Source organism: Sciurus vulgaris, assembly GCF_902686455.1.
Source record: "Sciurus vulgaris genome assembly, chromosome: 5".
NCBI classification, from domain to species: domain Eukaryota; kingdom Metazoa; phylum Chordata; class Mammalia; order Rodentia; family Sciuridae; genus Sciurus; species Sciurus vulgaris.
In genome coordinates, this window is record NC_136465.1 from 37655016 (window position 1) to 37680156 (window position 25141).

At 35.4% G+C, this 25141-nt stretch overlaps 1 protein-coding gene across 8 annotated transcripts in view; it reads left to right on the top strand.

Moving 5' to 3' along the window:
* The first annotated feature begins 49 nt into the window (after window positions 1–49).
* Window positions 50–25141, top strand: part of PRIMPOL (primase and DNA directed polymerase) — a 47635-nt gene continuing 22543 nt past the window's right edge. For 3 of the 8 annotated variants that reach the window (XM_079141925.1, XM_079141919.1, XM_079141924.1), the window contains exons 1-10: window positions 50–185; window positions 726–923; window positions 1491–1568; window positions 5399–5637; window positions 7196–7293; window positions 8756–8885; window positions 14051–14198; window positions 17969–18256; window positions 20634–20796; window positions 22460–22548. In XM_079141925.1, the coding sequence (XP_078998051.1) occupies window positions 5458–5637; window positions 7196–7293; window positions 8756–8885; window positions 14051–14198; window positions 17969–18256; window positions 20634–20796; window positions 22460–22548 (1096 nt within the window). In that variant the 5' untranslated portion in view covers window positions 50–185; window positions 726–923; window positions 1491–1568; window positions 5399–5457. Of the gene's footprint in view, window positions 196–725; window positions 924–1490; window positions 1569–4529; window positions 4739–5398; window positions 5638–7195; window positions 7294–8755; window positions 8886–14050; window positions 14199–17968; window positions 18257–20633; window positions 20797–22459; window positions 22549–25141 lie in introns of all 8 variants that reach the window. The other 5 variants (XM_079141923.1, XM_079141922.1, XM_079141920.1 and 2 more) reach the window with 5 other exon arrangements.

Sequence of the window (25141 nt, forward strand, 5' to 3'; positions counted from 1 at the left end):
CCTGCCCGCGCCCGCCAGCCCCGCAGCAGAACGGCGCTCCCAGCTGGGCCCCGAGCGGAGCCCGCCTTCCTGCCGCGGCAGCCCGGCCCCGCGCGCGGGCCCCGCCCCCGCGCCGACATCCAAGTCGGCATCCCGCCCTCCGCTGAGGACCCGCAGGCTTCCGCTCCGGTCTCTGATTCCCGGAGGTAAACTGAGGTAGACCTCCTGGTCCTAGGGCACTGAGAAGGGAGGCAAAGTCTGGCCTGCTGCCCAGTTTGAGCTCCGGGAGGGAGGGAGCAAGGCCAGACTCGCCCTGGTCAACTCTCCTTCCCCTCCGAAGACCTTAGGCCTTTCCTTAGTTTCCCCCAGTTCCCTGCCCCTAAATCAAAATTCTTAACTGCCCTCCTGGTTTCTGGCCTGTGTTGGGTTATGCACTCGTTCCTGACCCTCATGCACACTGTGAAGTGTTTCCATAGAAGTATATACTAACACTTGTGAGCACAAACTTATGCATCAGATTTTGAGTTTAGTTATCAAAATTTGAAATTCTGACAAGAGATCAGGGATCCCATGATATAATCTACTTGCCCCCAACGATTTTGCCCAGTCGGATGTAAGTCGGGCTATATTGCTACATTCTGGTCTAAATGTACACCGTTAAACACGTGGCTCCCATTCATTGAGTGCTTACTTTTGGCGCTTACATTTTCATAATACATTTTCTTTTCTTTCTTTTTGTATACCAGGCATTGAACCCAGGGTTACTTAACCACCTGGCCACATCCCCAGCCCTTTTAATTTTGAGACAGGGTCTCGTTAAGTTGCTGAGCCTGGCTTTGAACTTGGAATCCTCCTGCTTCAGCCTCAACAGTCGCTGGGTTTACAGGTGTGTACCGTGGCGTCCAGCACAAAAATTTCCTTTACCCTTTGGACAACCGCTTGAGGTAGGAATTCCAGTCTCCATCAGGGTTTGAAGAGGTTAAGTGGTTTGCTCTTGCCAGAAAGTCACAGTAGTTAAATTCAGATCTCAGAAATAAAACTTAGGCCTTTTTAAAATTTAATCCCTTCCAAATGGAGTGGCAGTCCTTTTTCTGCTGTAATAAGATGGGGACTAGGACCCACCCAACCCTAATAGTGGTTCAATAGAGCAGTAATTAGCAAAGAGGAGACTAATAGGATTGAACAAGTCTTCCTTACCCCATTGTGATACCTATGCCCCTTCCTGTGCCAAACTCTCGGCCTGCATTCTTTTCTTGGTGCATTGTAGTGGTACATACTGATGGGATTAGTTGTTACATATTCATACATGCACACAATATAATTAATTTGGCCAATGTCACTCCCCATTGTGCTAAATTTTCTTACAAAAATAATGCTTTAGATAAACCATTAGCAACAGCTTTCTGTTTTTCCCTAAGTTATACAAATTTACTTAATCTAGAGAAGTGTTAATTATAGCAAACAGCTGGAGGCAGTGTCCCCAGATTTAACCCTACCATTTCTCTTTACAGAGGTGTTCAGAGGTAGCAGAATTTGCTGTCGGCAGTGAAGGGGAGGAATTCCAGGAAAGCAACTCTGAGGTCTTCCAGGTGAGAGAAACTAGAGCAAGAGAATTTCTGGAGTGGTCAAGGAGCAGAAAGTGCTCATTATCATTTATTTGGTGAGAAAGCTGAATGAGAATGATAATAGTAAATAGTAAAAGGCCAGATTCTGGAGGCGAGTTTAGATTTCATGAAGGTAAACTATAATGAATTAAGTGATGCTGTGGATTGTTAAATAGTATTTTATGGAAAATTTTGAACATAGTTCAAAATAGTTTAAGGAACTATTAGTTTAAAATAGTTCTTAAATTAGTTTTTAAAATAGTTTTTAAATTAGTTTAAAATAGTTTAAGGAAGAATCTGACAGAGTTGTGCTATTTGAATGGGAGTTAGCGCATGCCTGTAATCCCAGTAGCTCTGGAGGCTGAGGCAGGAGGATCCTGAATTCAAAGTCAGCAAAAATGAGGCACTAAGCATCTCAGTGAGACCCTGTCTTTAAATAAAATACAAAATAGGGTTGGGGGGATGTGGCTCAGTGGTCAAGTGACCCTGAATTCAATCCCTGATACCCATTCCTACCCCCGCAAGAAAAAAGGAAAAAAAAAAAAAAAAAAGAAAGGAGGAACTAGAAAAGAACATGTATCATTATAAGTTTTTTTTTTTTTAATTTAAGTACTGGGGTTTGAACCCAGGGGTGCACTGTACCACTAAGCTATATCCCCAGCTCTTTTTATGTGTTTTTTTTTTGTTTGTTTGTTTGTTTTTTGTATTTTTTTTTTTTGAGACAGGGTCTGGCTAGGTTGATTAGGGCCTTGCTAAGTTACTGAGGCTGGCCTTGAACTTGTGATCCTCCTGCCTCAGCCTTCAAGTCATAAGGATTACAGGCGTGCACCACTGCACCCAGCTGCTATAAACTTTCTTAGCCTATATGATATGTTTTTGGGAATTTAAATATGAGTTACGTTTTGTTCAAGCATACACAAAGTGACTGAACTGGAGGGAAAGGAGGAAATTCAGTCAATTATGTTTAATTTCTTAAGGTATTGTTCATCCAGGAAGTAAACATACTTCTATAAGTGAATTTTGACCACATACTTTAGGATGAGTATCTAAGTATGAAATAGTATAAATGCATTATAAGAGGCCAGAAAAGAATCTATTAAGAAAACCTTGTCAGATACCAGAATATTACTAAATAATAAAACTAGAATATTACTAGAAAATACAAAATCCTGATGAATCTAATCCCAGTGTAGAGGGAGAAGCTGGAATTAGGGGATGGGGGTTGATCTGTGATTACACAAAAGAAGGACTTGGGAGAAATGTGCTAGGAAGAAGCATAGCAAGGACGGTTTCAGGTCTCCCTAGAAGCCAGGAAATATGAATCATGTATTCCCCTAGTCCAGCTGCTGAGGAGGTCAGGGGAGGCCACAAAGAGTCATAGCTGAGCAAGTCTGAGCAGAAACCTGGGAAGCAGGGCTACTAAGATTTGACTGACTCCATTTATATCCCCATTGCCCCTTTTCCCGTAGTTATCCTGAAAGAACTAACCCAAACTTTTTTCTAGTTCACCCACCTTCGTTGTCAAATGGTTATAAAACATGGTTAAATAAACATTCTGTTGCAGTGTTAAGAAGTAAATTATAAAGCTCTTTAAACCTACTCTCTTAAAACACAGTAAGTATTTTCCTTTGGAACTTGGAAACTATTGCCAAAAATAGTTTTGGACTCTGGGTAAAAAGAATCTTTGATATATAATTATATAAAAGAGTACCATACTTTTTCTCCACCAGGAATTAAAAGCATTTCTAATATGGTGACATATTCTCCCAGAGGGTAGGGATGAGGAATATGATAGTCTCAAATCAGAATGCCAGATGCTTTCCTATTCTCCATTTCCTTTGCTTTTGTCATTCAACCCGCCAGTTGTCTTCTGATCTCATGCCAGCTGTTAAAATTTTCAAGCTGTGCAAAGAATTTGGGACATGATGTATGCTGATTTTTTTTATTTTCCTTCCGTCTGTTGATGCTTCTGGTTTTCCAAAGCCAGGAAGTCTTCAACTGGTTTTCCCCTGAAGACTGTGACTTTAATGTTTGACATACTCCCATGTTCATACCAGGATTTTTACAAATTCAAGAAAACTTTTCCTGATAAAATTTCAGACTAGGTGTTGTGGTGCATACCTGTAATCCCAGCTATTCTGGAAGCTGAGGCAGGAGAAGCATAAATTTCAGACCTGACTGCCAATTTAGTGAGACCCTGTCTCAAAATAAAAACTAGAAAGGGCTCAGAATGTAGCTTAGGGATAAAGTACTTGCCTAGTATGCATGAGGCCCTGGGATCAATCCTCAGTACTGCAAAAAAATAAAAAATAAAAAAGATTTCAGTGTTACTAAGTGTTGATGTCTATATGGTCATTCTTAGTCAGTTGTTGGTTAGGTACTATGATTCAGATATGATTGTATTGTGTTTATTTTCTTCATTAAGCAATTAGTGGACTTCATTGAAAGTTAATACATTTTATATAATAGTTTTGCAATTAGGTTTATCTAAATATTGTGGATTTTCATGTAGTTATGAAGCAGATTAAAGTAAACTGAATATTTGGAATCTATCTAGCCATAAAGAATGATAGCACTATATATACACACACACATCCTGGGGATTAAACCCAGGGACTTGCACATCTAGGCAGACTCACCACTGAGCTACACCTTCAGTCCCATTCCCCTAACCCTTTAAAGATTTTTTTGAGGTATTGTCTCCCAAGTTCCCCAGGCTGTCTTTAACTTGCAATCCTCCTACCTCAGCTTCCCAAATAGCTGGGTAGCTGGGATTACAGGCATCACCACATCCATAGCACTTTGTATTGACAAGTTAAAGTAGCTTTAAAAAAATTGCCCCATTTTCTCAATCCAGTGAATTGATATTTCTTTATGAGGAGTATCTGTTATTGATATCTCTAGAATTATGTTTGTTTCTTGGTTTATAATTTTTTTGTGAATTAGGTGTTACTCTGGATTCACATATCTGACAGCTGGTGCTGGCTGTTGACTAAGATGTCTTGTTTCTTCTCCATATGGCCTTTCATCCTTTATGAGACCATAGTTATAACGTGCCAGTCTTGGGAGAGAACTCCAGGATAGTCAAATCCAATGCAAAATCACCTGTTTATTTCACATTTGTCAGTGTGACATTGGCCCCAATAAATCACAGGGTATGGGAATGAACTTAGATGCCATCTTTTGCTGGAAAAAATGGAAAGAAAATTGTAATGACATTTAAGTGAGGTTATGCTTAGATACTAAAACTTGTGTTGGGAGACAAGAAACAGACACCAGCAACGGAATAAAAGAGAACTAAGAGGTACCCACTGGTGCCTGGAAGTGAACTCCACGCTACTAAGAAATAGTAGCAGAAGAGTAGTGACTAAGGTTGTAACACTAACTGGGCAGGTGGGTAGCAGGTGAACAATAAAATGGCTATAAGAAAAGCTACAGTGATACAAAAAACACATTTATGTGAAACCTTGTAAAGTACAAAATTGTTTTCATATTATCATATTTATACTCAGGGTACTACATAAAGTAGTGAAGAGGTTATTAACTTCCATTTTGCAGTCGATCAAACCAAGATTCTGGGAGCTTCATTAACCTTTCTGAAGTCATAACATGAGTAGGTAAAAGAGCCATTAGCTGGAAGAGGATCTGAGATTTCTGATAACTAGTATTGTTCCTGTTCAATGCTAAAACTTCATGCAAAGAATAAAATATAAAGCAAACAAAGACATAAATGTTAGATAATGAGTTTTGAAATTTTATCCACCAAAACATGTTCTGAACAAAGAAATTAATGGCCTTTTGTTTGTTTGTTTTAGTAGTAATTGATAGAAAACTTAAGTGGGACAGGATTTATTCTCCCCACACTTATAAACCAATGATGGGAAAATGGGAAGCAAAACTGAAGCGAATTGAAGAACGAGCATCTCACTATGAGAGGAAACCATTATCCTCTGTGTATAGACCAAGATTGTCCAAGTCAGAAGAACCACCTTCCATTTGGAAGCTATTTCATCGACAAAATCAAGCTTTTAATTTTGTTAAAAGCTGTAAAGAGGTAATTGCTTCATCCTTTTGTTTTGTTTTGTTTTTTTAGAACAACTATGACTTTGATATCCATTTGTCTGCATTTCAGACTATGTTCTCTATAAGAGAATTTAATAGTAATCTTAATATCACACGATATAGGATATTATTCCTTCAAATTATTAACCATTTAATTCATATTACTAATAAAAAATGACACAGATAGTTCCAATAAGTTTAAAAAAAGTGTGTAATGACATTTAATTGAAGCTGTGCTTGGAGAAAGGGCAGCTATACATACTGCCAACAGATTAAGCAAGAGAGAAGAAGTGCTTGAAGCATTCAGGCCTTGTAAAGAGCATGGTGCTCAAAAAAATTAATACATCTAGCAATAGATGTACATTGCACATTCTTTGTTGGGCATCATCAGAAATAAAGAAATATAAATGAAAAGATAAGGTGCATATTTTAATTCAAATTAAATGTACTATGACTCTTGGTGGTTGATGCTGTGTAGAAGTTTTGGGAGTGAGACCTTTTCCTAGCAAAAAGAGGCTCACTTATGTCTCATCAAAATAGTTTAGGAAATATAAGAAAAACCTTTCTTAATCATTTTGTACAAACCTAATTCAGGTATCAGAAATTAAAATTTGGAATCACAGGGTTGGGTTGTGGCTCAGTGGTAGAGTGCTCGCCTAGCATGCGTAAGGCCCTGGGTTTGATCCTCAGCATCACATAAATATGAAGGTATTTTGTCTACCTACAACCAAAAAAGAAAAAAAAAATATGGATTCATTTAAGCTTGGATTTTCAAAAAAGATATAGGTATATGCCTGCCAGATTTGTCAATCATCAGCCTATAAAATTTATTTCAAAAAGATTATTTATTTATTTATTTTTAATTTTTTTGTGGTGCTGGGGATTTGAACCCAGGGCCTTGTGCTTGCAGAGCAAGCACTCTACCAACTGAGCTATATCCCCAGCCCTCAAAAAGATTTTTAATAAGATCAAGTAGTTGAGTCCTGTGATTTTTCATTCATGAAAATGAAAATAGGCTTCACAGCTGCTTTAGCTAAATGGAAACAAAAGAACGTGTGTATGTATGCCTTTATTAGAAGCAGCTCTTCACAGTACCAGCCATGAAGTTCTATTTAATTCAATATTCTAGCAACCTAAAAAAATTCATTCCCACATACATTTTAATATCAATTAATAATTAATAATTGATTATTTAATAATTAATTGATTTTAAAATCAATTAATAATTCTCTAAATTGATTTTTAGCTCAAAGAGTTTGTAGTAATATTTAGGTAATTTTAAATATAGCTTTAATTTCATACACTAAAAAATAAAACTATCATAGAAGTTTAATGGTAATGGAATCAAGAATTTCTTTTAATCTGGATATTCTGTTTGTTTCCATTTTGAATGACATGGATGTAGTGACTTGTTTTTAAAAATATAATTGTTCATGTTGTAGTTTTTGAAAACATGAAGGATAAAAATATTCAAGAATATTTAATCCTGCAGTTGAATTTAGATTTGCATTTTTTTGAATTTTGTTGAATATTACTTTTGATTTTCTAAGGATGTTCATGTATTTGCTTTGGAATGCAAAGGGGGAGATGGTCAGCGTATTTACCTTGTAACAACCTACCCTCAGCTTTGGTTTTACTATAAATCTCGGTAAGTAGTTTGTAACAGATTAGTTAACCCTTCACTATTAAAACTGTGTTTGGAGTTCCTTTTTCATAGCATCGCTCAATGATTTCATCAGGTGTTGGGAAGAAAAATCAATCTCTCTCTCTCTCATGCATACATACACACACACACACACACACACACACACACACACACATTTGTGTACCCAGAGCAAATTTTGTGAAGTTTCTCTTTTACAAGCAAATATTGTATTGTACTATTATTACAAATTGTATTTATCTGCTTAATTGTCTAGTAAAGAAATATCTGCTTTTTGAGTGATGAATTCACAGATTTCCCAGACCTGAATAATGTATGGAAAATGGGAGTAAATTAATGTGAATGCCTGTTTCAATTTAAAATACTTTCATTATAATGTTCTTTAGTAGCTTCAAATATAAAACTAGATTTGCATATATTTATTTACATGGAACACCAATTAGAGGTGAATTAAAATTCTTATGGTAATGTAACAGATGATGTTTTGCTGAAACTAAATCTTGCAATTTAAATAGATACTGATTGTTATAAAACATGTACATGCATGCATGTGCCCAATGTGTGTTTTTAATTCCCTGTACTACCTGTCACATGTTAGTAGCATCCCCCATCATTTTTCCTTCTTCCAAGTTACTACAAACCCTTTATTTGTATAGTATGCCATCTGAACTTCACTTAGCCTGAATTATCATTTATATTTTAAGTCATCAACCATTCTTATTACCTGTGTCAAAGTCTTTCCTCCCTTTTAGCAAGAATGTAATTATAAATGTGTCCATTAGAAACATCAGTAAAGTCAGGTCATTCAGAATTATTTCTTTACCAGTTTTAAAAATATCTTCCTAATGAAAATACATTATTTAGCAATTCTCATGAAAAATTTATAGAACCCCAAGAGTATGTGATCCTGGGATCCCAATTTGAGGAAAAAAATTTTTTTTCTCAAACTAAATTTGTGACATGATGACACCAAAAACAAATACAGAGATGTTACATAATATCAAAATAATTTTTGAATAAATAACAGTATAATATTGACCTTATTTTCCAGTTAAATAATGTTATGATTGTTACATTTTTTGATGGACACTCTTAATACTATGAGCAGTAAACCTATTGTGTGCAAATTTATCATGTTGTTTCATAGGTATATGTAGTTAAAGCACAGTTTACACTGTACTTGAGGTATAAGATCAACTTCCATGATTTAAAAGGTAAAAGCCAGGTGCAGTGTCACACACCTCTATCCCAGCAACTTGGGAGGCTAAGGCAGGAGGACTGTTAGAGGCTAGCCTCAATACCTTAGTGGGACCCTGTCTCAAAATAAAAAAAACAAAGGACTGGAGATGTAGCTCAGTGGTAGTGCCCCAGGTTCAATCCCCAGTAATAAATAAATAAATAAATGGTATAAGATATAAATCTAACGATCTTGAATTGTCCAATTTAGACAAAATCTCTTGCACTGCTATGAAGTTATTCCTGAAAATGCTGTGTGCAAACTTTATTTTGATTTGGAATTTAACAAACCTGCCAATCCTGAAGCTGATGGGAAAAAGATGGTTGCATTACTCATAGAGGTAAATGATAGACTGTAGTTTTTCTTCCACTTTCTATTCATCTCTTCATTCACTTATTCTTTCATTCAGCAAATCCAGTCTGTATCACTTTAGGTTCTGTATTTCTCCTTATTCTTGCTACTCTTTCTTTTGACTTTCATTTTTTAATATCACTTCTGTGAGTAAATAATGCAAAGTTCAATTTATGTCCATGTATTTTATAGTATCACTCTGTTTTTTTTTTTTTTTTTAAAGAAGGCTTTGAGAAAGATGGCAGGTTGGGATTTTTCTGTTTTTAAAGTGTGCATTAATTCTCTGACTTCAATAACAAATAGCTGATTTTGGTAAAGGCCAGGTAAAATAATTTTTACTGTAAAAATTGAGCACTGAGATGACCCTCAAGGAAACTGAAAAGTAGTATCAGAATATTTGGACTGGCAGGAGTTTTGGAAATCATTGTATCTTGTACCTTCATGAATGAGAAAATGAAGACCTAGAAGAGACCAGTGCCTACTCAGGCCCTACAGCTAGTTATTGGCAAAACATAATCTAAAAATACAGTTGTGGCTGGGGATATAGCTTAGTTGGTAGTTCTGAGGCAAGCACAAGGCCCTGGGTACAACCCCAGCGTGGCAAAAAAAAAAAAAAAAAAAATTAATTAATTAATTAAATTAAATTAAAAATAAAAATATCGTCGTCTTGGTTTTCATATAAGAGAAAGGTATGGTTCAACTATTTATTTTTTATTTAGTTGTGTCAAACAGGAAATATCTTAAAAAGAGGAATAATATGGACTTGTCCAGCTAAGTTGTATTAGGATTGTTTACAAAAAATTTTCATGATTGGTTACATGAAATTGTATTGAATTGTATTTATTATTTAGCCTCAGAATTAGTATTGACATTTATTAACTTTTTTCTTTTAGATGTTAACCAAATAAAAAATAGTTTGATAACCTTTAAAATATATCCAATTTGAAGTAGTTTTGAGAAAGGATATCTGCTAATTGTGTTGGATCTTCACATGTTGACTTTAAATTTATTCGAAAGATATATTTAAGTACTTAATATAGAGAATGTTAACTTTCTCCTGCCTTGAAGCAAAACAAATATTTGTTAAAATAAAAGACAGAATGATTGATAATTTGATTTGTGGCCCAACATATTCTTCAAATGCATTTTTGTGACCTTACACACGACAACCAACCTGAGTAAAAAGCTTTAATGTCCCATTCCCTGCCTCCCCAACATATATGTGTAAGTGTATATTTGTATGTGTATATATATATATATATATACACAAACACACACAAGTACATTTGTGTTTGTACTGATGAAAAAAAAACAAAAACAAAAAAACCCACTACTTTTCCCCCCAAAACCAAAACAAGTTTTATTTTCCTTCAAATAGCCATTAACCCATTAGAAATGTTACTTTATTACAGTTGGTAAATTGTGCTTAATTTTCAACTTATGTTTTAATAATTCATAAGTCTTGATTTTTTCCAATGTGTGACACACTTCTGCAGTCTACAGAATTTTCTTTGTAGCTTCTCTAAGGCTTACAGTGAATTAAGATTCAAAGATTTTCGTTGGCTCTTAAATGTGGTGATTCTCTTAATAAAAAAATATAACATTGTATTAGAAACTAGAAACATCCCTAATAAAGTCAACACTAGTATAATCTGCAACACAGATTAATGAACATGTAATGAAAAGAACATTTACATGTTTAAAATTCTTTTCCTCCTAATTCATTACATCATCTTATCCAAATTAGCCTTGAACAACTAATCTACATCAACAAAACTTGGAAAAAATTATAGAAATCTAAGTTCAAAATTATATATTTTCATTTAACATGTTTATCATGTTGATAGAATAGTTCATATTAGTACTGTTTTATTTAGTGAAATGCTTTTATAAATAACTATATTGAAGTTATTTTCATTTATTGGTTACTTTGTATGCATTAAGGTTATAGTCCAATGAATAATTTTTTATTTTGAGTCTTTGAAGAAGCACAGATTAGACTAGTTCTCTTCTTTTTTTATGGTTTTATTAGTATGTTATAGTTATACATAATATTGGGGTTCATATTAACATAATCATATAAGCATGGAATATAATTTGTTCTACTTCAGTTTCCAGTTCTTTCCCTTTCCCTTACCTCTTTCCCCTCTCCTTCTCCTTTCCTTCCCCTTCCTCTACACTACTGGTCTTCCTTCAATTTATTTAGTTTTTTTTTTTTTTTTTAAATATTAGTGCTTTATAGATATATACAAAGGTGAAATTCACTGTGGTATATTCATGTGTGCGTAGCATAATTTTATCAATTTTTAATTTAACTGATAGTTAATAAATAACTGGTTGCAGGGTGCGGCAGTGCATGCCTGTAATCCCAGTGACTTGGGGAGGCTACAGCAGGAGGATTGTGAGTTCAAAACCAGCCTCAGCAAAAGCGGAGCACTAAGCAACTCAGTGAAACCCTGTCGCTAAATCAAATACAAAATAGGGCTGCAGATGTGGTTCAGTGATCGCGTGCCCCTGAGTTCAACCCACAGTACTGTCCCCCCCATCAAAAAATAAGTAACTGGTTAATAATAACTATTTACGATATTAGTGCCCTTTGCTTCAATGACTTATCTGACAAATTTGATAAGCCACTTCTGCCAATTAGTGCTAGTGCATTTTGTCAGGTAGTGTTGTTCAAGCAATCATTTATTCTTAACCTCTAGATTTTAACTTAATTAGTTAAATAACTATAAATTTTAAAGTTTAACTTAAGTTACTTATATTACCTGCAATCACTAAATTTATTCTCTGTAGCTCCAAAGTACAGAACTCTGCTTCATTCATCTACTAAAAATAATTTCAGCCTCTACCAAGTGTCAAGCACTGTGCCTGGGCTCCAGGAATACAATGGTGCACCCAAAGAGATAGAGTTTCTGACTTCACAAAATTTTAGTCCATTGGAGAATAACAAATTAGGATAGATTCAGCTGCCATAAATAAAGATCCATAATGAAGTGACTTAAACAGGATGGAAATTTATTTCTCTCATAATATCCCATGTGGCTCCATCGTATCAAGTTTCAGGCTGTTGCTTTATCATTCTTGAGACGTGGCCTATATTCTGAGTGTAAACTAGAAATGACATACTTTCCTTTTTTTCACTTCCCACTGGCCAGACTTAGTCACATGTTCATACTTTCTGTAAAGGAGTCTATGAAATATAGTCTTTACTCTTGATGGCCTCTTACCTAGCTAAAAATGGGAATTCTGCTTCTGCAAAAGAAGAGTGGGAGATGCCTTCTGTAGTAGAGAAGAAACAAATGTCAAAATAATCACATAAATTAGCATAAAATTGGATCGTGTATTATGAAAAGACAGAGGCAGTCTTTACAGTGATCAGTGACTGACCAGAATCTAAGAAGAGGCAGGAAAAGGCCTCCCCTAGAGCCTTTGGAGAAGTCTGGCCCTCCTGACATAGGTGGGTGGACTTTTGGCCTCCAGGATCCACAGATTATAAATTCTGTTATCTTAAGCCACCCAGTTTTGTGGCACTTTGTTATGACAGCCCAGAACACTAATGTATGCAGGTCTGAAAGGGGTCCTTTCCTTTCTGGTGGGCAAGGAGGGTTTTCAGTTAAGTTTCATCTTTATTGAGATGAAACTAATCATGCTAATTTTCTCTAAAATCTTGGACTACATTTATGCCTTTTTTCTTGAACTAATTTAAAATGTTCAAGTAATATTTGCCTAAGTCCTCCCACTTACAATTAAATTGACTTTCCCCAGAATGTACATCAGAGTTTCTTATCATCCCAAACTTGTTTGCCTTTTATTACTTTCTAATACTTGTGTTCCCTAAATACAACATGGTTATTTCCCAATGCTTGTTCTACATTATTGAAATCTATACCTTAAACCTCCTCAAACTCTTCTTGGCAGGCTGTAAAACATCCCTAGGCATTAGTAAAACCTCAGATTCCTCTCAACTAATCATAAAATGTATTAAATATTTTGATTAATGGTGGGGAAAAAAGGTTGGGCAAGTGTATGCTCTTGTTTTGGCAGCAGTAAAATCATTCTGTCTCCATATAGTATTCCTGCAGACTTCTTTCCTGGTTTCTAATAGAAATGGGCCACATCCTGTCCCTGGAAAAAAATTAGCATAAAATTGTAGTTATGTCAGTACTGTAAAGAGATAGAGTACATAAGGGGAATTTGGTGTCAATGTAGAGATTGATATGACCTTTCTGAGAAAGGGAAATTTTACTGAAGAGTAAACTGAGATAATGAAGGGGAATATGGTACTTTAATAATGCCAAATAATGTTAATAAATACAATTTATTGCATCACTATCAGGTATTTAAGTATTTGGCAAGCCCTTTTAAGAGCATTTTTGCTATTCTTAAGATAACCTCACATAGTAATTCTTAGCAGCTTCATTTTGCAAAGGAGAAAAGGGACACCTGCAGGCAAGTGACTTGTCTTTAGGTGGCACAGCCAGTACTTTCAAGCAGCTACACATACATGCCAGGCACTGTGCTGACTCCTTAATCTCATGGTTTCACTACTTTTAACAACTCTTGAAGTTAGGAGCTATTGTCATTCCCATTTAGCAGTCGAGGAATGTAAGGTGTAGATTTGTCCAAAGTCACAGAGCTGGTGAGTGACAGAGCTACAACTCAGCTTACCTTATGTCATCTTGGGCCCCTACCCAGGTTACTTCCTCTGTAACACGTGACTGCTGTCAATGCCAGTATCATCTAACCCCAGAGGCTGTATCCATGGAGATGCATTGGGGCTCATTACAAATGAGAATTTTTTTTTAATAGTTAAAATTTAAAAAAATGATATTAGTGACTTTTTAACTCATGTTTAAAGAGATGTTTAAATTTGTGATTTTAAAGGGGGCTAATGTCATATGTTGTTTGACTTCTGAGAGGCCTCTTTAATCCTTAGGGCCAGTGAATTCTTGAACATAAATATAATTTTAAGATGATATATATTTCAGTTTATAAATTGGTAAGATTGCTATATTGTAAGTATTCTAAAAGTAAATAAAAATTTTTACTTTTTTAAACATTAGATTTATTTGTACCAAGATATTTGCATTTGTTCATAGAAAAAATTTTGAACAATAAACATAAATCATTTACATTTACTTGTGTTTTTAGTATGTTTGCAAAGCACTCCAAGAATTATACAATGTTAATTGTTCAACCGAAGATGTTTTCAACTTGGATTCTAGCACTGATGAAAAATTTAGTCGTCATTTAATATTTCAGCTCCGTGATGTGGCATTTAAAGATAATGTTCACGTTGGTAAGTACACTACCTTTTAAAATACTGTGGAGTTGTATTAATAACGCATATTTTCTTATTCTTCTTAAAATTTTATAAGTACTTACAAGTTTTTATGGTTGCTAACTTGTCCTAATATATTGAAATGTGTCTTTTTTGTGTTTTCAGAATTTGCTCTGAGCTCTAGAACTATCTGTTCCAGGCAGGTTAACCTACTCTGGTTATCTTGGGCATTAATGCCTTTTTCTCCTCACAGATGTTGGGGTCACCATAGAGTCCTGGTACTGGTTTCTATTCAACAGGATTCATTTCTTTTTTCTGGATAACTTGTAAGAGGTCTTTCATTTCAAGCCTTTTCTGTAATGCCTCATATCTGCATTTCTGTGCATTTGTGACCTTTGCTTCAGACTTGTGTCAACCTTCACTTTGAGGTTTGGGTCCCATATCAAGGAAGACTCGTATATTGTTCCAGATGTAATTGCGGGGTTGGAATGAGATCTAGATGTACAAGACCGAAAGTGTAACCAGAGTATTCGTTCCAGGACTGGGCATTGAGATAGAGGCCCAGGCCCAGGAATTCAGTCTACAGGAGAAACAAATAGGCAAAAGGGGAACACCAACTGATAAGGTCTAAATAGGAACAAAAATCTTGAGTGTTTGTCAAAAGAAGGATAGGACAAGTATTTCTAGATCTAAACAACAGACAGTTAACTGAAGTTCAGGAAATGGGCAAGACATTTTAACCCTGCAAGTGTCTTACAATTTCATAAGTAGCCAGGATGAAAGGCATTGACATAGTCACTAAAGGATGGCCATGAAAGTTGGGAACTTAAGTGCTGGATCATGACAGTGCTAGGTCACAGTGGGCTGGTTTACTGTGTGCACAGGGCTCCTTATTATCTCCCCATTATCTGTTTACTTAGCTGCACATTCTTTCTCTTTCTCTCATCTCTTAGATATTAGATCATAGAAACTCTCCTTGATCCTCTTCTCACTCTATTCTCACCCTTGATGAATCCACTGTCATGGCTTCAATTATCATCTGTGTTGATGACTCTCAAGTCTTTAGATACCAACTCATATGGTCAACTGCCTTCCAAATGTCCCCACAGAGACACTTCAGACTTAACATGCCTTACCTCAAGCTCCTCATCTTCTCTAAGCAGTCTTCTCCCATAATGTGGGTGTCAGTGAGTGGTGTCACCATCCACCCAGTTACCCCAGGAAAAGTGTTGGTGTCATTTTTGACCTCTGTGTCCCTCTTCACCTACTCACAGAGTAAACTGTGCCTCAAACTTGTGCGCCTCAAACCCTTCAGTGATTATTCCTTGCCTTCAGGGACGTGAACAGACATCCTTGCTTGCAAAATGGGGCCCACTGTGCTCTAGCCTCATCTCTCAACTCTGCCCTTCTCACTCAGCTCCTCCTGTGGGCACATTTTCTCTAATCCGTGAGACTTTGCTTCTGTCTGAACAGATTCACCTCTAATTCACCTGGTCTGTTAAGACTCAGTGTAGATCTCAAGTCATCTGAGCTGTTTCTGCCACATCCCAAACCCTAACATTCAGGTTAGTGTTCTGGGCTGCAGAAAGTGTTCTGTGCTTATCACACCAAAGCATTTACCACTTCCTGAGATAGTTTCCTGTTTTCCTTGTCCTCTCCTCTATTCCACTTAATGTTTCTGTACAGCAGGGACCATTTCTTATTCACTGTTGTTTTTCCAGAGCTTTGCTTATATTAATAGTAATTTTTATCAATAGTAAAAATTTTATTACCATAACAACAGTAGCAGCAATAATAAATGCAAGTGGAAATTTAATAGATACTTGCTGGGTGAATGTGTAGATGTTAAATAGAGTTTGAAAGCAGAAGCTGAGCATGATTATTTCTTTTATTCCTGTTTACTCCTCATAGTCTGCTCTCTGACTACTGGCCACAAGTCTAGAAATGGAGAATCCATTGCTAGGGAAGAGAGGGAGAATAGAATTTGTCAAGTAACTGGCAATTTCTGCTATATATTTCTTCCAAAGGCAGACAACGTTCATTATATAGACAAAGGTAAGAAAGCCTTTGTCAGGACAATATACACAACAAAAGTATAGATGCAAGTTTGGTTATTTGGGAAACAGTGAGCTTCTAGTGTGGTTAAGGCGAGGGACATAGTCAGACCTGACGTATGAGATGTCATCTAAGGCTCTTTGCTCTAAAATAAAGAGCTGCTAGAATCAAATGCAGAGCATATAAAGTAGTCCAAAATTTCCCTTCAGTTTCCCTTTCTCAGTGTGTCTCTTGATGAAATTTCAAGTTCCTGTGGTCAGCCTATCAGAAAGGGGAATTGGTTAAATGTAAGAGATCTTAGAGTTTGATCTGTACAAATATACTCCTGCGCTAGTACCCGGAGTGTCTGCGATTGATTAGTTCTTTTCAGTTATTCCCAGCCAATGGGAATTGCTGTCTAATGAGGATTGGGGGTGACATGATGGAGAAGGAACATAGAAAGCAGAGTAGTCTGCTGGGAGCCAGTGTGTTGGCACTTATGCTGTCGTCATTCCCTGGCCAGGTTATCCAGGGTCAGGGGCCTACCTGGCCTCCTCAGTACTACTGTCACAACTGTTTCTACAACCTTGTGCTCACTTGTCTTACCGCCTAGGGTGGAGGAGATACAATTTTAAGTTTCTAGGAAAATTAACTGACTCAGTTTATGCTTATCTTGCTTTATTGTCCTTTGATGTCATGATTTCTTGTCACTCAGTGTTGACCGTCTCTCCCTCAGGTCTGTTTATCACTGTAAGGATCAAATGCTTTTGCTTTCATTTTGATGTTTAGTGTTTTGTAAGAAATTGAATTTATTTTTTTGAATAGGAAAGTAATTAAGCCTAATTAGAAGAAAGAATTTTGAATTCAGAACATGTGTAGGTTATAATTTAAGGATTCAAGCCTTTTTTGGTAAATAAAGTGATAAATAGCCCCAGAGTATTACCGTTTTAAAATTAAAATTAGGTTTTACTTACATTATTACATTTCTTCAGAATTATTACACTTAATAGCCAAGTTACTACTTGATGTTGTGGTATAAATAGTAAATGTGAGTTTAAGCAAATTCTAGTTTGTCTAAACAACTTTATGGGACTGATAGGATGATTCTACTGTGTCAAGGTCTTAGGGTAAATGTCAGAGTACAAAATGTTTTTAATTGCTTTTTTTTTTGGACTTTATGAGGCTGTAGATCATCCTGGGACTAATTGGAGAGAGAGGTGGGATTAGCAGCTACCTTGGAACTGACAAAGTCAGGGTTCTTAGGGTATGTCATGGCAGGTAAAGGGAAGAGAATGAGCTTGTGAGAAATTTACCAACTTCCACTCTGGGAGGCTATGGTAGAGATTGTCTCAGTGTTTCTGTCCATTATCTTAGAAGCACAGTTTCCTCATATAAACCCTTCATTCTTTAATCATTGATTGCAAAGATAAGTTTATTCAATTTGTATTAATAAAAGTGGTGCTTTTTTGGTGACAACATGTTAGGCTCAGGACCATACTAGCAATATGTGAACAGTTTGTTTACAACTGACACCAAGCTCCCATGCTAGGGGGAATTGAAAAAGTAAGAGTACCCAAAAAAAGGGAAATAACAAAAGACACGTTACAGTTTACAGCAACAACTCGGTTTCAAAACTGGAAATTTAAAAAAAAATTTAAAAACTTTATCATGTCAAATTTTTAGGTGTAGATTTGTGTCTGAATCTTGAATTGTAGTTTGCAGAAAAAATTAATCACAATACCTTTTTTCCTTAGGTAATTTTGTAAGAAAAATTTTGCAGCCTGCGTTTAATTTAATTGCCAGTGAAGATGATGATAGAATTCCAGAGATAACAGGTCATGAATCTTCCCATTTTGCTGAAGCACCATTAAAACAAGGAGTTTCCTTGAATAATATGTTCGAAGTTAAGGATATGGGAGAGAGCTGGGCATTAAATTCAGAGGAACTGGAGAGACTGGGGTCAGCTGACCAAAGTGGTCCTGATCTTTCATTTTTAGTTGTAAAGAACAACATGGGAGAAAAGCATCTTTTTGTGGATCTAGGTAAGTAGGTTGACAGCCGTCTATTAGACTGTCCTGGGTACTTTGTGAAAGACAAATCAGTGCTTGCCTATTGCTATGCTTAGGTTCTTGCTATCACCATTGCTCCACAGTGACATTTTGAATCACTAGCAGAATGTGACCAGTGAGCTCAGGTACTATGAATCTACTAGGTTTCTGTTCAGATCTTTGGTCCTGGTGGAATAGAAGCACTAGGTTGGCTTGAACTCCAAAAGGGAATGCTGTGGTTGGCTGTGCTCCGGAATTTGACCAGCACACCCTAACACTACTGAGAGATTAATTCAGTTTTAAAAACAGACACAATATGAACATGTGGTAAAGTAAGGGTGGACATTTTCTGGACCGGGAGATTTGTTCTAGTAGCAGGGGCCATTACATCAGCTTTCTTGCCATGATCAAATTGATGACTTTTTTAACCTGGCCAAGCTATACTTGGTTCTGATCTCCAAACCTGAGGATGTAGGAAGCCTTAGGATGACAACACACAGGCCAATCAAGAGCCCTAATGCAACAGCTCCAATTTGATGACTAAGCCTGATTTTTATGCTGACTATGTAGTGTGTGATGTGAAAAACTACAAGAGCAACATTTTTGTCATGGACCATTTGAGCACTGCAGAGAGCTTCAGTGTCTAAACAAGATTCTAGGCAAGATTCTCAGGCCAACAGAGGTACCAGAGTTAGGGAAGTGTTCCTCCTATATCGAACGTATGTTTTTCTAGTACCCCCGATGATAAGTACTGGAATTTGGAAAGAGATAAGTGCAGTGAACTGGTTTGGGTGTGAACAACCTAGTAAATTATGAGTAGAGGAGCATTCTTCCAGGTGACAAGTTTTGTTTTATTAGCAGAACACCAATTTTAGTTGAACTAGCTTGCAATAAACTAGGGAAAATGCATAAGAAGACGTTGACGGAGAGAAAGCATTAGCCAATAAATATACTCTACCCCAGAATTGAAATGTCCAAACAGAATACCCTAGTTCATGACAGTTCTGTCCTTGAAAGTTAGGTCACTGGACAGTGATAAAATGATAGTCTTGAAAGAAATCTCAACAGAATACCCAGACTTATTTGAATACCAAATGAGTGGGGAAGTCATGTCCTAAACTGTTCTTTGAAAAGTTTGGAGATTTAATAGTACATGCCAGAATTATTGAAGAAACCCATGCCTTCCTCCATACCCCTCCCAGGCAGTATGCCTTCTTCTTCCCAGAGGAAACCACTTTTCTGTCTTCTAACAACATGGGTTAGTTGTGTCTATTTTTGAACATTTTATAATTGGAATCATGTGTATTCAGCTTCCCTTTTCACCCTCCTAACGATGTCTTTGATGAATAAAATAACCTTAAATAGTAGGAATACTCTTTTATCAGTGTTTTCCTCTGTAAATAGTTTATTCTGTGTTAAATCTTTCTCTATCCCAAAATCATGAAGATATATTCTCCTGCTTATTTTCTAGAAGTCTTACTGCGTTACCTTTTTATATTTAGATCCACAGCCTACTTAGAATGCAGTTTTGCTTACTGGGGGATGTGGATATGCAGTTGTCTCAGCACCGTTTGTTGGAGTGGTTGTGCTTTTCCTACTGCTCAGCAGTACCCCCTCTGCCATAAATCAAGTGTACATATATGTTCTGGCCAGTTTCTGGATTCTATTCTGTTTCATTGGTCTATTGATCTGCCTTTGTGCCAATACCACACTGTCTTAATGTAATTTTGTTGTAAGTTTTCATATCCAGCAAAATAATTCCTCTAACTTTGTTTTTTGAGATTTCTTGGCTATACATGGCCTTTTGCACATCAATTTAAAATTGAGAATCAATTTGTCAATTTGCATATTTTACTTGGAGATCATCTTGAGGAGAACTGACATTTTCACAATACTGTCTTCCAATCTATGTACATGATATGTCTTTGCATATACTTGCATGTTCTTTCATTTCTCTCCATAATGTTCTATAATTTTGTGAATAGAAGTCTTGTACATCTTGTCTTAGATTTATTCTAAGTATCTAATATTTTTTTGATGCTTCCCTTTCTCTAGGATTTTACACCACAGATCCTTGCTTTTTTTGTAGCTTCCCAATAGTCTCTTTTTTCTGATATCTTTGTTCAGCTTTTCTGTTTGTTTTCAACTGGACATTTGCTCCAAAATAATCTAATTTATTATTTCTGAACATGGCATTCTTCCATGTCAACTCAAATTTTTCTTATGTATTGCTTTAATTTTGTTTATGGCTGTTTATAGAAAATAATTATTTCTTCTGGTAATTATATACTACAATAATTTAATATTTGTTGACTATAAAACTAATCACAGAAAACATGCATTAATTTTTTAAATTAATTTTTTGATGTAGGAGTTTATACAAGAAACAGAAACTTCCGACTATATAAATCATCAAAAATAGGAAAGTGTGTCACCTTGGAGGTTGCTGAAGATAACAAATTTTTTCCTAAACAGTCAAAAAGTATTTCTGAAGAAAATCAATATTTCCTGTCTTCCTTGGTCAGCAATGTCAGGTATGTATATCAGAACTAAATCATTATATGTTCATGAATGATTATTAAACAGTGATTGACACTATGTTACTAAGATGTGAATCGTGTAAGTTCATTCTGCTTGAAGACAAAGAAGGTTCCTAATGATCTCTTTCCTCCATTAACTGAAAAATAGTAGTAAAAGGTACTTTTTAACCACTTAGTTTTCACTTTATATCTTTTTATGATTATATTTCATTTATTTTCCAGATTTTCTGAAATGATTATCACATCTATGAAGAAAACACTACTACTTGTATTGAATTTGAAAAGACAGTTATTGTCAGTGTCTCATTTTCCCACATATACACATACATACTTATAATCTACATAGCTCTTTTATTCATAATTACTTCTTGGGCTAGGAGGGTAACTCAGAGCACTTGCCTGGCATGCCTTGGGTTTGAGCCCCACCACTGACCCCCACAAAAATATTTTTTGAAATCATTACTTAATATGTTATATCACCTGTTTTTTTTCTGTTCAACATTATATCATGAATATTTGCCAGGTTAATAATTTGCCAACAGTTAATCATAAATAAAACTTATTGCCTATGTAATTTTATATTATGGTAACACTTTAATTTATTGTTGGATATGTTGTTGAAGATTTAGATTTTTATGTTTTGGTCATTTTTTAAAAATATGAAAGTCAACCTCATTCATTCCCCTCTTTTCTGAATTGGCAATTTTGTTAGCCCAAAATATGTGGCTGAGATCACACCAAATCATCATTGACTTAACTATGATTCTTTCCCCTCTGCCTTCCCTAAATAGTTTTACTCTACCAACTGAGCTATATCCCCAGCCCACTAAATAATTTTTAAGAAAAAAAATTCCATAGAAATTAATTTTAAGAATAAGCATGTACAATGCATTGCTGTAGAGAAAGTTTTGTCAAGATAGTTTACAACTATTATATGGTAGGGTGAAAAGATGGATTTTTTTTGTTTTTTCATTTTATCTCTACATTTGTATTCCTTTAATAACATTGTAGAAGTAAGGCTAAAATTTTAATTCCTTTCTTTCCAGTGAGAACAATAACAACATTTATCTTATAGAATTGTCGACAAAATTAAGTTCCTTTTGTACACATAAAACATTTACAATGTTCCCAGCACATGGTGTCTGCTCAGAAACATAGTTGGTGATAGTGGTCGTGACTATAGTTCTGGAAGTGGTGTAGTGGTATGAAAGCTCTCTGATTCTTGCTGCAGTGTCAATACTAATCTTACGGAAGTGAAGGATTCTTCAGCTGAATAAGATTACCTTAATTGTGTTTTATATATCCAAGTAAATACCATATAATTCCAGAAATAAGGCTAACTTTTTTATAATTATGATGATCACCCTTTTTAAATATTACAACAATTTCAAAAACAAAAAAATCATACTTTAGATTATCGCTTTAGCTGTCCTCAAACCCTCAGATTTACTTTGTACTTGAGGGATTTTAAATGATCACTAACCTACACTTTAAAAAAATTTTATTTTTTAACTGCAAATTACCAGGTAGGATTAGTGTTTTTCTGGGAAAATGTGAAATAAAAATAGAATAATTTGTAATTCAGTTTCCTCTGTGAAGTCATGCCACTTTAATTCTAATATAATATTGCTTTATTTATTTTACATCTATTCTTCAGATTCTCAGATACTTTACGAATTCTTACATGTGACACATCTCAGATTAAACGAAAGCGAGCTGAGTGTTTGAATAGTACCATCACTTCAGGTAATTTTAACAAAATAATTTCTATTCATAATTTAAGGATATAAAATCTTTTTTGCCTTTAAAATTTTGAGTTTAAGGACTCATATCCACTGATTATTTAAAACTACTAGTTTCTACCCCAAGTGAAAAAAAATTTATTAAAATGCTATTCACTAATTTGCATTCTATCATATTTGTTTTAAAAACATACAAAAGAAATATACATGATTATATAAAATAAACATATCAAAATAAGAGCTACAAGTTTCTTCCACTCTCCTTTCCACACAGACAGTAGTTTCCTATTTACCCTGCCAAACTTTTCTGAATTTCCAGTATAGAGAGCACTCACTTTTTTAGTGGTTACAGAGTGTTTCATGGTCTCTTCCTGTACTAAAGAACATACAGATTTTTTTCTAAGACTTCTTACATAAACTCTCCAGTAAACATTTTATTCACTATTTTGGCATATTGTAGTTTATAATAATGAAAAACTGAAAACAATCTAACTACAGTGAAATTGGATTGGTTACACTGTGAAATACTGTGAAATACTGTATAATACTGTGAGATACTATATAACCATTAAATTTAGATTTGTAAAACCTATATTATGTGGAAGACAACCATTTATGATAGAGAAAAAATAGGCTCTAATACATGTATGTTTTGCTCACAAGCTTATTAAAAATATGAATAACTTTTTAATATATTTTCTTCTGATTGTTTAACATTTATAGACATAGACTTGGAGTCTGTTTCTCTCATTTCTATACTAATGTTTCCCAAAACGGTTACAAACTTAACTGAGAAGTAAGAGACTGAAAGCTAAATTTTTTCTTTTTTTTTTTTTTTTTTTTTTTGGTGGCTAATACTTCACTTTATTTTAATTTTTTAATTTTTTAATTTTATTTTTTTATCTTTTTTTCCCTTCCCCCCACTCCTCCCACCCCTCCTTTCCCTCTATACAGTCCTTCCTTCCTCCATTCTTACCACCTCCTTATCCCTAACCCTAAAACTAACCCTAACCCTAACTCTAACCCCTCATAGCCCCCATTATATGTCCTCATCCACTTATCAGCGAGATCATTTGTCCTTTAGTTTTTTGAGATTGGCTTATCTCACTTAGCATGATATTCTCCAATTTCATCCATTTGCCTGCAAATGCCATAATTTTATCATTCTTCGTGGCGGAGTAATATTCCATTGTATATATATGCCACAGTTTCTTTATTCATTCATCAACTGAAGGGCATCTAGGTTGATTCCACAATCTGGCTATGGTGAATTGAGCAGCTATGAACATTGATGTGGCTGTATCTCTGTAGTATGCTGATTTTAAGTCCTTTGGGTATAGGCCAAGGAGTGGGATAGCTGGGTCAAATGGTGGGTCCATTCCAAGCTTTCTGAGAAATCTCCATACTGCTTTCCAGAGTGGCTGCACTAATTTGCAGCCCCACCAGCAATGTATGAATGTACCTTTTTCCCCACATCCTCGCCAACACCTATTGTTGCTTGTGTTCTTGATAATTGCCATTCTAATTGGGGTGTGATGGAATCTTAGAGTAGTTTTGATTTGCATTTCTCTTATTACTAGAGATGTTGAACATTTTTTCATATATCTGTTGATTGCTTGCACATCTTCTGTGAAGTGTCCGTTCATTTCCTTAGCCCATTTGTTGATTGGATTATTTGTATTCTTGGTGTAGAGTTTTTTGAGTTCTTTATAGATTCTGGAGATTAGTGCTCTATCTGAAGTATGAGTGGCAAAGATATTCTCCCACTCTGTAGGCTCTCTCTTCACATTGCTGATCGTTTCCTTTGCTGAGAGAAAGCTTTTTAGTTTGAATCTATCCCAGCTGTTGATTCTTGCTTTTATTTTTATTTTTATTTTTTTTAATTTTTATTGGGCTATGGGAGTCCTGTTAAGGAAGTCTGATCCTAAGCCAACAAGTTGAAGATTTGGACCTACTTTTTCTTCTAAAAGATGCAGGGTCTCTGGTCTGATTCCGAGGTTCTTGATCCATTTTGAGTTGAGTTTTGTGCAGGGTGAGAGATAGGGGTTTAATTTCATTCTGTTGCATATGGTTTTCCAGTTTTCCCAGCATCATTTGTTGAAGAGGCTATCTTTTCTCCATTGCATATTTTTGGCCCCTTTGTCTAGTATGAGAAAATTGTATTTATTTGGGTTTGTGTCCATGTCCTCTATTCTGTACCAGTGATCTACCTGTCTATTTTGGTACCAATACCATGCCGTTTTTGTTACTATTGCTTTGTAAAAGAGTTGAAGATCTGGTATTGCGATAACCCCTGCTTCATTCTTTCTACTGAGGATTGCTTTAGCTATTCTGGGTTTCTTATTCTTCCAGATGAATTTCATAATTGCTTGCTCTATTTCTGTAAGGTACATTATTGGGATTTTAATTGGAATTGCATTGAATCTGTATAGCACTTTTGGTAGTATGGCCATTTTGACAATATTAATTTTGCCTATCCAAGAACATGGGAGATCTTTCCATCTTCTAAGGTTTTCTTTAATTTCTTTCTTTAGTGTTCTGTAGTTCTCATTGTAGAGGTCTTTCACCTCTTTTGTGAGATTGATTCCCAAGTATTT